At 43.8% G+C, this 15,129-nt stretch overlaps 5 protein-coding genes across 5 annotated transcripts; 3 read left to right on the forward strand and 2 right to left on the reverse strand.

Moving 5' to 3' along the window:
- Window positions 1-53: 53 nt before the first annotated feature.
- On the forward strand, window positions 54-2,745 carry O0I10_008145 (uncharacterized protein; the record flags this gene model as incomplete). Its single annotated transcript, XM_058488152.1, has 9 exons — window positions 54-421; window positions 482-695; window positions 757-837; window positions 906-1,340; window positions 1,399-1,572; window positions 1,627-1,983; window positions 2,044-2,156; window positions 2,210-2,261; window positions 2,320-2,745. 9 exons carry the CDS (start codon window positions 54-56, stop codon window positions 2,743-2,745), a joined length of 2,220 nt encoding a protein of 739 aa, XP_058341045.1.
- An 832-nt stretch (window positions 2,746-3,577) lies between these two features.
- Window positions 3,578-5,311, reverse strand: O0I10_008146 (uncharacterized protein; the record flags this gene model as incomplete). The annotated part of the gene is made up of 2 exons (XM_058488153.1): window positions 3,578-4,029; window positions 4,099-5,311. The coding sequence occupies 2 exons, from the start codon at window positions 5,309-5,311 to the stop codon at window positions 3,578-3,580; spliced, it is 1,665 nt and encodes a 554-aa protein (XP_058341046.1).
- Window positions 5,312-6,915: 1,604 nt separating this feature from the next.
- On the reverse strand, window positions 6,916-7,244 carry O0I10_008147 (uncharacterized protein; the record flags this gene model as incomplete). Its single annotated transcript, XM_058488154.1, has 2 exons — window positions 6,916-6,947; window positions 7,007-7,244. 2 exons carry the CDS (start codon window positions 7,242-7,244, stop codon window positions 6,916-6,918), a joined length of 270 nt encoding a protein of 89 aa, XP_058341047.1.
- A 1,456-nt stretch (window positions 7,245-8,700) lies between these two features.
- On the forward strand, window positions 8,701-10,306 carry O0I10_008148 (uncharacterized protein; the record flags this gene model as incomplete). The annotated part of the gene is made up of 3 exons (XM_058488155.1): window positions 8,701-9,636; window positions 9,709-10,189; window positions 10,254-10,306. 3 exons carry the CDS (start codon window positions 8,701-8,703, stop codon window positions 10,304-10,306), a joined length of 1,470 nt encoding a protein of 489 aa, XP_058341048.1.
- Window positions 10,307-10,721: 415 nt separating this feature from the next.
- Window positions 10,722-14,445, forward strand: O0I10_008149 (hydroxymethylglutaryl-CoA reductase (NADPH); the record flags this gene model as incomplete). Its single annotated transcript, XM_058488156.1, has 6 exons — window positions 10,722-11,564; window positions 11,638-11,749; window positions 11,826-11,919; window positions 11,976-12,288; window positions 12,350-12,535; window positions 12,595-14,445. 6 exons carry the CDS (start codon window positions 10,722-10,724, stop codon window positions 14,443-14,445), a joined length of 3,399 nt encoding a protein of 1,132 aa, XP_058341049.1.
- Window positions 14,446-15,129: the final 684 nt, after the last annotated feature.

Raw genomic sequence — 15,129 nt, forward strand, 5'->3', positions numbered from 1 at the left:
TTGCTCCCTTTCTCTCTTTCTCTCTCTTGCTTTGTTGCAAGATAAGCCCAACTATGAGCGAGCAACAGAAAAATACAGGCCCCGCATCTTTTTCTCATCTCTTCCCCGTTCCTCCTGCTACTCCCACCACTGAAGAGAAACCACCCACAACAACACAACAACAGCAACCAGCAGCAGTCGAACATACCAATACGCTTAGCAGCAATGCAGGTGTCGATTATGTCATTGTCTTTCGATTTCCAACCGACAAGCGTGATGCCACCATTGAGACTCGTGTACGAGACAGCATGATTGCCTTGACCGCTAAATTGACACGAGCCAACCTCTGCTACCAAGTCAAGCCCGGACGCACTCATGGAACGTTGTTGGTGCTTGTAGGCTGTCCTACTTCCACTTTGGAGCAAGAACTTGAACGTGAAAGGTATAAAGGATAGGGGTGTGTGTGTGTGATGGGTTGTATCCTAAACTTGTGTGTATCTAGGATACGGGATTTCCTTCTTGGTATCCGTGTCAAAGGCTTGGATGATGAAGATGCCGGCTTAGGTGATACAACAGGATTGACAGATGCCGAACGCCTTCGAGTCGTCTATGAAATCTTGACAGGACCAGAATCGGATGGCGGTGCTAATGTTTCCCCCAATTTGGATCCATACGTGGAAAGTATTATGGCATTACATGATGATCGATTTGATAAGGTAAAAAGAAAAGATGGGTGGTTATGGAGCTTATCGTGTACTAAGGTATCTTTTATCAAAGGAATGGATACACAGCTGGTCACGTAAATGGCTCATTGATAAGGACGACTTGACAAAGATTCGCAATCATTTTGGAGAAAAGGTGAATATCATTATCATCATCATTCAAACACAAGGCGTTGTCTAATCCATGTATTATGGGATCATTAGGTGGCCTATTATTTTGCATTCCTTCAATACTACTTTTTATGGCTTATTGCTCCTGCATCCGTGGGCGGATTGATGGTCATGTTTGGTGGCAGATCTCTCAGCATCACGTATTCACTTGGCATGTTGATATGGTCGGTGACCTTTATTGAAATGTGGAAGAGGAAAGAGCACGAATTGGCCGTGGAATGGAATGTGCGCAACTGCTCCAAGCACGAGAGAAAGCGGGTTGAATTCAAGGGCGATCGAACGGTCAAGGATCAAGTGACAGGAGAAGAGGTGCCCTATTGTCCTCCATGGAAGATCTTTACCCGACGTGCAATGTCCATCCCTGGTGTAGCTATTGGTGCTGCTGCTTTGAGTGTCATTGTTGCCTGTGTCTTTGTCCTTCAACTCTTTTTGCATGAATACTACAATGGACCCTTCCGGCAAATATTGGCAAGTGGATGGATTGATCCTTTTTCAGCAGCATACGCTAACCGAAATTTACCTTTAGCACTATGCACCCACCATTGGTTACGTCTTGCTGATTCCAACAATGACCAACATTTACAGCGCTTGGATGCGTATACTCAACAACTATGAAATGCACAAGACCGAGACGTCATGGGAGTATCATTACACACAAAAGATCTTTGTTGCCAACTTTTTGGTTGCCTATTTATCTCTGGTAATGTATGGGTTGAGGAACTACTTGGTGAATCACGGCTTACAAGTGGATTAGTTTTTCATTGCATGGATCTATATCCCATTTGGCGATCACGTGTTACCCTACTTGACAGAGTTGAATGTCAGCCATAGCCATCAAAAGGTCGACTTTCAACGACTACGTGGACAATTGGTGTATTTCGTTGTCACAGGCCAACTTATAGGCTTTGCTACTGAGATGATCCTCCCATACGCTATGAAGCTGGTGATGCCTAAGGTCGAAAAGGTGCTACACAAGGATGAAGATCAAGATGCCACCACCACTGATCTCTCTGATGATGCCGCATCATCCAAATTCATGCAAAAAGTTTACAAGGAAGTTGATTTGCCGGATTACAACATCTACACGGACTATGTTGAGATGGTTATCCAGGTAAGACAATGGCTCGTTATTATTGCCGTCATGTCATGTTGACCACGTGTGTATGTATAGTTTGGATATGTGAGCATGTTTTCATCCGTGTGGCCATTGACCTCTTTATGCTGTCTAATCAACAATTGGGTGGAGCTACGAGGTGATGCCCTCAAGATTTGCAAGTATACACGGTAAGGATGTAACGCATGATTAGATACCCCCAGTCACTTACGCTTGCCCATAGTCGACCTATCCCATTGCGTGCTGAAGGTGTGGGTCCTTGGATTGGTAACATGGTAAGATGAAAGAAGGAAGGTCATGGATGGATGAGATTTAACAAATCACTGTACATAGGAAACGTTGACTTGGCTCTCCTCGGTCACCATGTCGTCATTTGCTTATCTTTTCCACCCAACGACCAACATCCACTCGAGCTACACGCCTATCTTTACAATCTTGGCTATTTTGTTATCTGAGCATTTATACGTGGCATTGAGATTGGTGATCCGATCGAGTGTACAGGCCTTGCCAAGCTGGTCCGATATTGTGGTGCGAAAAGAGGAATTCAATTTGAAAAAGATTTGGCTCAACAAGCTGATGGCTACAGGCAAAGCAAAACGTGCAGCAACCATCGATCCTTCACCTTCAGGATCCTCTGGACGTAGTCGTGATTTACGTGTCGAAAGCCCTGATCCACGTACCAAATCTTTGTGGTCCATCGATAGCACTCCCGAAGCAACCGCTTTACAGCTCATTCAAAATGCATTCAAAACTGAATAAAAAGGATAATGATTGCACAAAGAACAATGATCTCTTATGTGGTGATAGCCATCATAACTGAGAATCTATACACATGGGATGCAGCTTATTAAAGAATGACTAGCGGCTTGGTTTGCTCATCACATCTATCCATTCACTTTCGCAAAATGTACGCCCAAAGTAAAGAACTTCCTATGTCGATGTATCTCCTATTCGAGTAAATCATTGTACTCCTCAACCTCGTACCCAGCCTATCTCTTGTGGGTGATGTTGGATGAAAGGGTTACTTGATCAATGCATTATTGAGTTGGCCAATCGTTCTAGTTTCTATAGTAAGAGAACCCCTCCTTCTTCCTAAATTGGACCTCGTCGTATGTAGACATTTGATGTATTGTATTATCGAAAGATTTATTCAGGGTTGTAAAAGTATATTCGCTTCATGTGCTGTGATAAAGGAAAAGAAAGGGCCTGATTGATTCATTGTGTCTTGAACAAAGGCTGCATCCAAAATGTGTTCGAATCTTGTCAAAAACGTCATAACATACGTTCCTTTTGTATGGTCTAGGTCATGTAAGGTACAGTAGTCATTGTATGAAAATACGGGTGGAAATTTTAACCAAGAGCGCAATCACATAGCATATGACAAAGGGCTTAAATTTATTGCTGTATAACAACATACATACATAGCATTTAGTATTCGTGCATAACAATAGGCCAATTGCTCTTCTTCAACGTGTTGCAGTATGAATTGTAAGGTGAATTTATTATGATGTGTTCTATATCAGTGTGACCAACAAGCCCGGCACGATTTGCTTCTATCATGGTGTTCTCTTTTATTTGAGTACTTGTACATCTATTTACGAGCACGTTCACCGGATCCGAAAAACTTGCGAAGTACACCACGATACTCGAATGGCAACATGGGTGGTTCTCGTACACTGAATGCCTTGTAGGGATCAACTTGGCTAGGTAACCATATCCTGAATTTGGCCTCGTCGAATAATCCAGTAACAGCTGCCCATCCCATACTTGCAAATGCCAAGTCCATAGATGCACGTGATTTGTGGAATCCTTGTACCTTGAGCAATTTCGGTATTGGTTGTAGAGTATTGAGCTGCAATAGTTTGGGATCGAGTAAGGACAAGGAGGCTTGTTCTGAAGAATCTTTGGCTGCTTGCAACTTTTCATCCAGCTTGGCAGTCTTTGTGATGTGTGGGTTGAGATGTGTGAAGAGCGTCAACAATACTGGATCGGTAGATTCAAGCAGGTCAATGCGAATGAAAGGCTTAAGCACCAATGATTTGCCTGTTTCAAAATTACACATTAATATCAATGGATCCATCCTCACTCACTCCTTCTCAATAAACTACCTACCTGGAAGCAATCGAAACGTGAGAGGCTTGAGCTCATGTTGTCGTAAAAACTTCTTTTGATCCGCAAACGGCATCAAATGTATCAGCTGCTGGTCATTGATTATGCCAGGTGTATCGACAAGGAAACGATCGCGTTGAAAGCCGTGTGGAGAGTTGTCATTATTGCTGCTCATCCCAAGTGCATGAAGAGGTATACGAATGGTGCCCATTGTGGTGCCTGGTGCAGGTGAACTAGTGATACGATATTGACGTTTGTCGCTTCCAGTGCGTTGTTGCGAAACGATTTGATTGACCAAGGCTGATTTGCCGACATTGGTTGCACCCACAAGATATACATCATCCGTAGGCATACGCTCCTCGTCAATACGTCGTAATAAACCTTGAATACCCCATCCTTTTGTAGCACTGACCAACTGCACGTGTTGAATTTGAGATGTGCTGATCCCCTGTTGTTTGGCATGTTGCACAATCCAATCTCGTAAACGTTGCTCATGACGGCGGACGCTACCTGGCAACAAATCGAACTTGTTGGCTGCCACAATGAATCGCGCACTTGGATTCGTCGGTAGTTGTGCCAAAGAGAAAGGTAAATCCGTCACATCCACCACCACCACGATCAATGGATTACGCTTTGTCTTGAGGAACTCAAGAGAACTATACTGTTTGCTGGCACGTAAAAATTGGGCCGAGGTATTGCTGTTGCCACGATGCTCCAACTGATAACATCGCTCACAAATGATACGTCGTGTCGCCTTTTTGTCATCCATATCATCCACCTTTTCAACAACTTCATCATTCAATGCGTCACTCTCTTCAGCTGATGGTTCTTCTTGTTGTAGTAAAAGCGCACGCGTCTCGGGATCCAAGTTCTCAATAGCAGCGTGATACTGTTGCTCGTCCAATGTCTTGTTGCTCCTTTTCTTTTCCTTGACAGGTTTCTTCTCACGTTCAACGTAAAAGCCAGGCTTGGAAGAGTCGCTCGATTGGAATGGTGCACCACACCCAGGACAATGGAGTGAAGCAGCCGTGCTTGTCAACCGTTTGACAGTGACAGGTGTGGCCCAGGTCGATCGTATTGCTGTTGTTGACCAATGTGGAGTTGGAAGTCGCATGGCCAAGGTGCTGAAGTATGTAACGGATCGTGGGACGAGTGTTTGCCGTGATCGTGAGCTGATCAACCGACGACATGGGATCAGTGCTCTTGTTCCTTTCATGTTGTGCGCAAGAAGAGGAGTGAAGGAAAATCAAATTGGGCAAGGGCAATTTTATTTGACTTGGCGCAAGGAAATGATAAGTGGCACATAGGGATTGCTTATTCTGTTGAGAGAAAAGATATAGGTTGGGACTAATCCTTGCACCGGGGATGCATATACAGAGTCTCTTGAATCGGATGAGTGATGAGTTTTCCATGTAATCGCTGTTCAAGTAGCCTTGAATCGACTTTCGGCTTTCAAGTAATACCACCTGCCAGCAAACACCTAGGAGCAAAATTCGCCAAAAAGCCTATTCGGCATGCAAGATCGAAACAAAGCTCTTGTTGAAACACGTACACACCATAATTTGTGCTTAATCATTGGAAAATTTGCATACTCATGGATAAATAAATGAAGAATTTATAAGACTTGATTGCGTTTGATGCTTACCATACGATTGGAGACCGTATAGCTTGATCTTTTGGTAAAGCGTGTGATCCCCTTGGCTTTTCAGCTGTTGCCGTACGTTCTTTAATAGCAGCTTTGTTAGCTTGATCTTGTTTCCGCAAAGTGCTTGTTGTCTTTGGTATTGGGCGGTCCAGATACCTCAAGCAATGCCATCATCAAGCCGTATTCCTTCAAAGAGTTCATCTGCCACTGAGCCTTTAATCCCCCTTTAACGCGAGTTGTTCTTCGGCCTTCAGAACGTCGTACCCATGGTCACCCCTACCAGCATTGGCTTGTCAGCAACATGGCATGAATCCAATCTTAGCTCTACCAACTGACCATTCCTAATCAATAAAAGCAACGTCTTTGATCGATTGAACGGGTGTTGGCAAAACGAATTTCGCTCTGTTTGATGTATTAAGGGCGAGGACCCATCTTGAGACGCTGCTATGTATAACACCCCCATGCGGGCTGTGGTAGAATAGGCCACCTAATCCACCTTTGTATATCCTGCTCGGAAGGTAGCTAATCAAAGATGATTGTGAGTACGTGCTTCATCACGCACGATGGTTAGGTTTTTACCTTACACAAATCGCCAAATATCATAATGACAACCATGACAATAAAAGCGGGTAACTTCAACTTGAGCTTTGAAGGTGCCAGTAATCAAAGAGCGATATGATGGAAGAAAGAGATGTGTGGGAGTAAAGTAATGGGGGACAACATCTTCTATGTGAAGAGGTGGGCGTGGGTATTTCTGTAATCACAAAGAGTGATAAATGTTTGTTTGTAATGGTGAGGCGCCTTCACAAAGATCCTTGATGTGATTGATTGTCCATGCATAAATCAGGTTCTGTGATATGTAGACAAGGTGGCATTATCCCAATTTATCAGGAGCACAATGCTTTCATTCCGTTGGCTAGGATACAGTACCGTATACGAACAAGATTAAAAGCTCTAGCATACAAAGCTCAACAGCATTAAAAGAGGCAACCAAAAAGTGAATACAAAAAGGCTGGGAGGTTGGGTTCATTGCTGTAATTTTTGCAAAGATCTTTGAAGGTGTAACGAATGGGGTCGTCAATCATCATCTCTATTTAATACATCATCCAGTAGCAGCTTCTCTACAACATAAAAGCACCTTGGAACACTTTTTCCAACTATCAAAACGTGTCTACTTAGGGTCTTGGCTCCTGGCACTCAAATTTGTCTACAATGTTTGTGCATTAGTAAACCAGCAGTGTTTAAATCTCATGCCAAAAAACCTACATCCCCATCTCTCGCCGGCATTGGCTTTGGGATCGTGTGTAACCCCTATATACTTGTAGCATTCAGGTTCCACGCATTCTTCATCAGTTCTACCCTCGCAGGGTTTTTTCGTGTTTCCACCCGCTTGTCCACCTGTTTGTCCATCCACTTGTCCTCCGGATTGACCTCCTCCTTGGGTAGTAGCAGCGCTAGCTGCAGAAGCGATAGCACAAATGACAGCAATGGTAAGAAATTTCATGGTGATAATGCAATAGAGAATTTGGTAGCATCGCCCTTTGCTCCTTTTATAAGCGCATCGCACCAGGATAATAGGTTATCTATAAGGAGTCCTTGCAGCAATGCGATACATACATGCATACATTTTCTACAAGGAAAGATATGGCGTCATGCGAGACGCGAATCTATCATTGAAATACTTATGGACACGAAAACATCATCATGCTGGTTTTCAATCACTTTAAAGTAGTATAAGAAGGTCGTTAGCAAGATACATCGCATTGGCAACCTTTTAAGTGAAAATCTATACGTCTGGTATGCGATCATGTATGCCACAGCTGCATACTCTGAGGCTCTTTGGGATGACACAATGCAGCTTTAGAGCGGAGTGGCTGTTCAGGTGAAACTTTTTAACATTGCCTAGCAACCCAAAGTTGAAGGTCTTCAAATAAGAAAGACGTTTGTTTTTAAGGTGACGCTATCTTGACCACTACCAACCTCAGCACGTGCCCATAAAAAGTGGCTGTTGACAATCATTTAGCCAACGTGGCACCGGGAAAACAAAAAGCTATATTCATGCTGAGGATGTATGTTATCGCCGACACTAATGCATATGGTGCCCCTGTCTCTCCGAATCTCAATAGTTTACCCCATCCATTTGGCACTTTTGCCGGTAGCACATGAACCCTGTATCAATAAACCTACTACCGGGACAGTCTCCACAGAAAACAAAGGAGAGCTGTTGGAATCGCAAATGGGAAAAAATGGTGGTACGTGCATTAGAAAGTGCTTGAAGATCTTTCTACAAGTGCATGATGGGAATAAAGCGCTTGCCATATTGGGAAAGAAAGATTGGATTTTCTCACATTTGTAAGTTAATTGATACAGGTGCTTGGATCATGGTTACTTGCACCTTTGCCTTTGATGCGAAAGATGAAAAGTGATCAATGAAGGTGGTATACAATAGGCCATGATACGAGAGATCCTTTTGCAAGTAGTACATGGTGAAAAGGGAGTACCGCCATGTGCATACAAACAAAGGAGTCAAAAGCATGACGAAAGAGCTTGCTACTACTACTACTTCAGGTTAAAGATTTTCCCCCAACGATTCCTGGTCATTACGTAGTGTGGCCAAAAGGTGTCAACCATGACCTAGCTGGTCTATAATAGGGATGTGTTACATGTAAACGCGCACTATGGTTTATATTAAATGTCAATAAGTAGCTCAACACCTCGAAATATAGCGACGTGGTTAGCTGATCGTCACATCATGATGGGGTGAAGCGAGGGAGGGATGCTTATGTGAGCACCAATAACCCAGATCAGGGTACATACTTTTCGGTGAGCTGCTCAAGTTGAGCTTGATGTGCTAGTCCGAGAATTCAACCTTTCGGAAAAATGCTCGGAAGGCAAAGCATGAGGTATATAAACAGATCAAGTCCTTCCCCACTGGATTTATGGCATAGACTTGTTTAAAAATGTCCGTTGCTAGCACTTTGTCAAGTAATGTCGGCTCCGATGATACCAGCACTTCTCCGCGTTGCCATGCCAAAAAGAAACCTGGTCGTAAACCCAACCCAGCATCACCCGCTTTACGCAAAGCACAAAATCGTGCTGCACAACGCGCATTTCGAGAACGTAAAGAACGACATATTATGGAACTTGAGGGCGAAAGCAAACAGTTACGAGAACAACGAGACGAGCTGCTTATAGAAAACAAAGCATTACGAAGCAGCGTTGGTGTGCTTGGTCAAGAAGGATCGTATCTCAAGGGGCTGGTCCTCAGCTTGCAACTTGTTTGTCTGTTACACAATCTTGCTATCCCAGACCATGCACCCCACTTGAACACGCGCGATTTACTCGTTTATGCACAAAATCAACACACAACAACATCAACGACCGATGGGGTGCTTTCATCGTATACAGAGATGTGCAAGCAAAATGTACCACCATCCATCAAATACGCTCGCATCAACAAGAACAAACCAACGCATCAAATAACAAAAGCACCCATCTTGGTATCCAAAGATGAGATACGTACAGTCGCTGGGCGCGATGCTTCTATCATTTCTTTATCTTCACAAATACAACAGCAGCACGTGTCTTTACCCTCAACCCCAAAGGACCATGTGCCCGAACCCAATAAGCAATCCATTGCTGCTCATGATGATGATACCCAGCCCATCGATTCATCGATCCAACATCATCCAAAATCCAAAAACGACAAAAAGCAAGAGGGCGTAGATACACCCATATTCAACGCTGACCCTATCATGCTCACGCGTGATCCAGTGCCATCATTCAACCTTGCCAATTTTCAAACCACACGTTTGCACAGGCTGCTCCAATCGGCATGTAGCAAAATGGCATTCTCAAATAATGGCACCTTTTTGATCGAGCCCACTGTATTGCAGGTAAATGAAAAGTATAAAGATGAATGTACGTATCATTGAAGTATACTCATATTACGTTTACGTGTTCTTTAGTGTAGCGTTGCACATGATCCACGGATCGACTTGATCCCCGTTGCTGGCATACGTGATCGCATGATCCTGTTTTTCGACTTTTTCGATCTTGATGAATGCTTGAAATGTCTCTTGGATGGCGTGGAATTTGTGGATGGTGGTGATCCAACCCATGTCGGGAGTTGGCGTTGGCCAGCCGAGTTTTATGAAAAGTACTGGTATCTATCACATGACTATAGCAACCCTGTGATTCGAGAACGATGGCCCTATCAACAACAACAACAACAACAACCAAGCTTAGTCGATCTATTGTTATCACCTTCTAATTGTTCGGCGAATGATGTACTTTCCATGCTATTGCTTGATGATCATCAACAACACCAGCATTCTCCATCACCGCCACCATCATTATCCTCCGACGCACAATCCTCGGTCGATTCAAGACATTCTTTAATATCCACGGATGATGAATTACTCTCAATGCTATCACCAGGAAATGAAAGTATGTACATGATGTTGCATGAAAAGGTCTTTATTGGATCTACTAACATGAGCTTTATAATTAGCGGAGGACATGTCACTCGACATTGATGATTTGCTTGTCACAGAAGAAGAGTAGTTGAGCATTGTATTATAAGATTTTCCTGTTTGTGATGATGTATAAAATGTATATGTATATATGAAGTTCTTCCAAATGACGATTAATGTATGTGTGAGTGAATGAGTGAATGAGTGTATAAGGTAAGCGGTGTGGGACACCGATCATCCTGGCATTGGAAACAAGCGTTACACATTCATCGGTGGCTGTTGCATGGCTCGAGACACATAACACACACATGCGGACTGCAAGTTGTACTTTTTTTTTCTTCTTTCATTCCATTTTTCCACCCAAGTTCCACCTCTTTCCAGAGTCGTTTATGCTATTCGAATATCCAACAAAGTGAATCAACGTCATTGGCTCTCTTCCATATAACAACTGCTGATTCATCCCGGCATTCGGCTCTCATAAACAACAACCCTGATCGCTCTTCAACATGGCGCTTCATTCCAGTACTACAGCGTTCCGTTCGATTTCTACTGCCTTTGGTGGTATTATTCATCGAACCACCCGAATTTCTTCTCGCAACCCCATTGAGATGGTGGTCGTTACCCTCATTTTGGCGTCGTTTTGCTATTTTTACCTCTTCAACCTTGCTCGTACTTCAGACATCTTCTCGGGCACAGTGACACGCCTATACCCCACCTCTGTCATTGCAACAAACGGTGACTCTTCATTCACAACGCTCGATCGCACGCTCAATGATAATCATCCACTCCCTGCTGATGCTATCAAGATCCAAGTCAAGCAGGTGGTTGTAACGGATCCTGACCATGGCAACGACGTCCTCAATCATCATACATTGTCATCGCTTTTACACTTTCAGAATATGGTTGAAAACGACATTTACGTGCCAGACAGTGCATCCGTGAAACGATTTGCTTTCAACAATGATTTATGCTACAAGTCATCAGCTTCAAATCAATGCTTTGTTCAATCACCTTTGCAACTATGGCCCTCTCCTTCCGACATCTTGAATACCGACACCGACATTACAAAGACCCTTGCAAAGCATCCTGAATTGGCCAAGGTTGTTTTTGGAGACTTGGTGCTTGAGGATAATGAGGCATCTGCACATTCCATGATCGTTTCGTATGCATTCAACGCAACGGGCGTGTTTCGACAGCACTTGGCAGACCTTTGGGAACACAAAGTGGCCACCCTTGCACAAGGCGATTTAGTGTCATTGTCCAATGTCGGCCAACAGCATGACAATGTCTTTTCTTGGTTCTTTACTATCACCCGCAATGTTGTTATTCGTATCAAGGAGCTCATTGAGGTATGTGTCTTCATTGTTATCATCATAGTACAAAGAGACCTTTTCATTCATCACATCTTTCTCCTCCATGCAGGTGGCTGACAATGTTGACGTCGCTGTCATTTTGGCTGGGTATCTCATGATGATTGCAACCTTTGTATCACTGTACACAAACATGCATGCAATGGGATCGCGATACACTCTTGGTATGTTTTAAAGTTTTATGGGGGGAGGAGGAGGACATGGATAAAGCTATAGGAGACTAACAGGATAATCGTATAGCAACCGCTGTGGTGCTTAATGGCTTCTTTTCGTTCATGCTTGCCTTGTTGACGGTGCACATGCTTCATGTGGATGTTTATCCTGTTGTACTAGCGTAAGTAGTGGGATTGGCTCTAAATAATAGAACGAATGCTAATATTTACATTCTAGTGAAGCAATCCCGTTCTTGGCAGTGACAATTGGATTCGAGCGTACACTCAAGTTGACCAAGCGAGTTTTCCAAATCAGCAGAGAAACGCCCATCACACGACAAAACATTCGCAAGACCGTTATCAAGGCTGTGGATTCTGTTTCATCATCGATTGCTCGTGATTGTCTTATGGAAATTGTCGTTCTTACTATTGGCGCCAAATCTGGTATCTCGGGTCTACGCGAATTTTGTTTCTTGAGCGCCATCTTGCTTGCCTACGACTTTATCTTTATGTTCACTTGGTACACGGCTGTTCTCACTCTCAAGTTGGAGGTAAGGATTCGATGTCTTGTATGTATGTATATGGTTTTGATGACTAAACGTTGTTACATAGTTGACCCGCATTCGAGCCATCAATGGTACAATGGGAACGGCTGCCAAGAATGGACACAAAAAGACTGCACCAAACACCGGTTACATACGTCGTACAGTGGCCAAGATTTTTAGCGATGCCGATGCCACTCATCCAAACAATGACCGCGTGGATAGCTCAGTTATCAGCCGTGCCAAACTTATGATGGTAAAGTATTATTTCACATTATGCCGCTTATATGATGCTAATTGAAATGACTACTATAGATTGTTGGGTTTGTGGGTATCCATGTATTCAAGCTCTGTTCGACATTCCAATATCAGGGTCCCCAAGTCAACATTGAAGAGCCCAGCATTGCCAGTGTTTTGGAAAAGTTGCTCATGTCACATCGCATGTCGGCACAGAATAGCCGGCCATTGATTGTTGAAGTTTTCCCGCCACTTCCTTTCCACATTGCATCCTTGGCCAAAAAATCATTTATCCCGGATGCTATTGCCAAGCCGTTGGATTCACTTCTCAGCACATCCGCCGTTTACATTCAACATCCCGTCATCAGCAAACTCCTATCACTTGCCCTCTTTGTGTCATTGTTCCTTAACACCTACTTGTTCAAGGTGGTGCGTCAGCCCAAACAATCCGAAGAACGTGAAAAGAATGTCGTCATTGATAGCAGCAGCAGCAACAAATCATCTCCTATCGTCAACACAACCCCTGCACCTGTTACTGCTACTACTGTATCCAAGGTTTCTTCTCCTTCAGATGTGATTCGACCCGTGGATGACTGTATGGCCTTGATCAAGACACCAGAGGCATTGAATGATGAAGAAGTGATTGCTCTCGTGCAAAATGGCAAGCTTGCATCTTATGCTTTGGAAAAGGTGTTGGGTGATCTTACACGTGCAGTGCGTGTGCGACGTGCCTTGATTTCTCGTGCTTCCGTAACCAAGACGCTTGAAGACAGCTTGTTACCTATCAATGATTACCATTATGACAAGGTGTTTGGAGCATGTTGTGAGAATGTTATTGGATACATGCCATTGCCATTGGGTATTGCAGGCCCTCTCAATATCGACGAAATCAGCACACACATTCCCATGGCAACCACCGAAGGTTGCTTGGTAGCATCGACGGCACGTGGCTGCAAGGCAATTAATGCTGGCGGTGGAGCAAGAACCATTGTTACCAACGACATGATGGCACGTGGACCATGCATCAGCTTTGCAAGTGTTGTACGAGCTGGTGAATGCAAGCGATGGATTGAACATGAAGGCCATAGTATTGTTGCAGATGCATTCAATTCAACTTCTCGATTTGCTCGTTTACGTAAACTCAAGGTGGCCCTTGCTGGCAAATTGGTGTTTGTACGATTCTCCACATCAACGGGCGATGCCATGGGCATGAATATGATTTCAAAGGGCTGTGAAAAGGCATTGAGCGTCATTTCAGACTACTTCCCGGACATGCAAATCATTTCACTTTCAGGCAACTATTGTACGGATAAGAAGCCAGCTGCTATCAATTGGATTGAAGGTCGTGGCAAATCAGTGGTTGCTGAAGCTGTGATTCCTGGTGCTATTGTTGAAAAGGTTCTCAAGACTACTGTATCGGCTATTGTTGAATTGAATATCAGCAAGAACTTGGTGGGTTCAGCCATGGCAGGCTCAGTGGGCGGTTTCAATGCACATGCTGCCAATATCCTTACAGCCATCTATCTTGCCGCCGGTCAAGATCCTGCACAAAACGTTGAAAGCAGCAACTGTATCACCCTTATGGAAGCTGTCAATGAGGGTCAAGATTTGCATATTTCATGTACGATGCCTAGTATTGAAGTGGGCACCGTGGGTGGTGGTACCATTCTTCCTCCTCAACAAGCTGTTCTTGATATGCTTGGTGTACGTGGTCCACATCCCACGAATCCTGGTGACAATGCACGTCGTCTTGCTCGTATCATTTGTGCTGCTGTCATGGCTGGTGAACTTTCTTTGTGTGCTGCATTAGCAGCTGGTCATCTTGTCAAGGCTCACATGGCTCATAATCGTGCAACCGCTACCACATCATCAGCATCTCCCCCAACACCCGCTGCCACTCCCGTACCTGGCTCATGTATCAAGTCATAAAAACACACACACACACACACATAGACATTACCACAAAAATACACCAATTCTTAATAAACACCATGAACGCATCATTGTACTAGTAAGCATCGAAAAGGATTGGGACGTTTATGGTAGGCTTTATACAAGGAGGTTGAGTATGGATGTTATGGGTGAATATAATGTGAACCCGTATTCACTTAACCTGGATCGGCATGATGGATCGAGAAAATTGAATCATGGAAGCCTTAAAGTAAGGTCTACGTATTGTGCTGAAAGTTGCAGATGATCCTTCATTGTTTACATGATCTCAAATCGAGTGAATGATGAGTACTAATAGCTTGAACAAAGAAATCGCTCTCTCTTATGGCTTGACTTTGCAATTAAAAATGAGGCAACATACAATGTGATTAAAGGACGACATACATAAGGAAAATGGATGCAGCGCACAAAATGAAATGAAGGTGGCGATTACTAGACCATACTCTTTCGTCGTGCCACAGCAACGCAGTTACACAATCGGTGTATGAAGGAAATGGCTGTCAAACATGAATCCAGGTATGTTTATAATTGAGGATCATCTTGTTTATTACTCTTGCAGTAAAACTGCCTAGTTAATCCAAGGTAAAAAGAAGGGAATTTGAAGCGTCAACTTCGATCTTGCTACTGACAGGTTGTTGATGATGATCCAGCAGGCTCTCGACT

The sequence above is a fragment of the Lichtheimia ornata genome (assembly GCF_029851405.1).
Source record: "Lichtheimia ornata isolate CBS 291.66 chromosome Unknown scaffold00042, whole genome shotgun sequence".
Lineage (NCBI taxonomy): Eukaryota > Fungi > Mucoromycota > Mucoromycetes > Mucorales > Lichtheimiaceae > Lichtheimia > Lichtheimia ornata.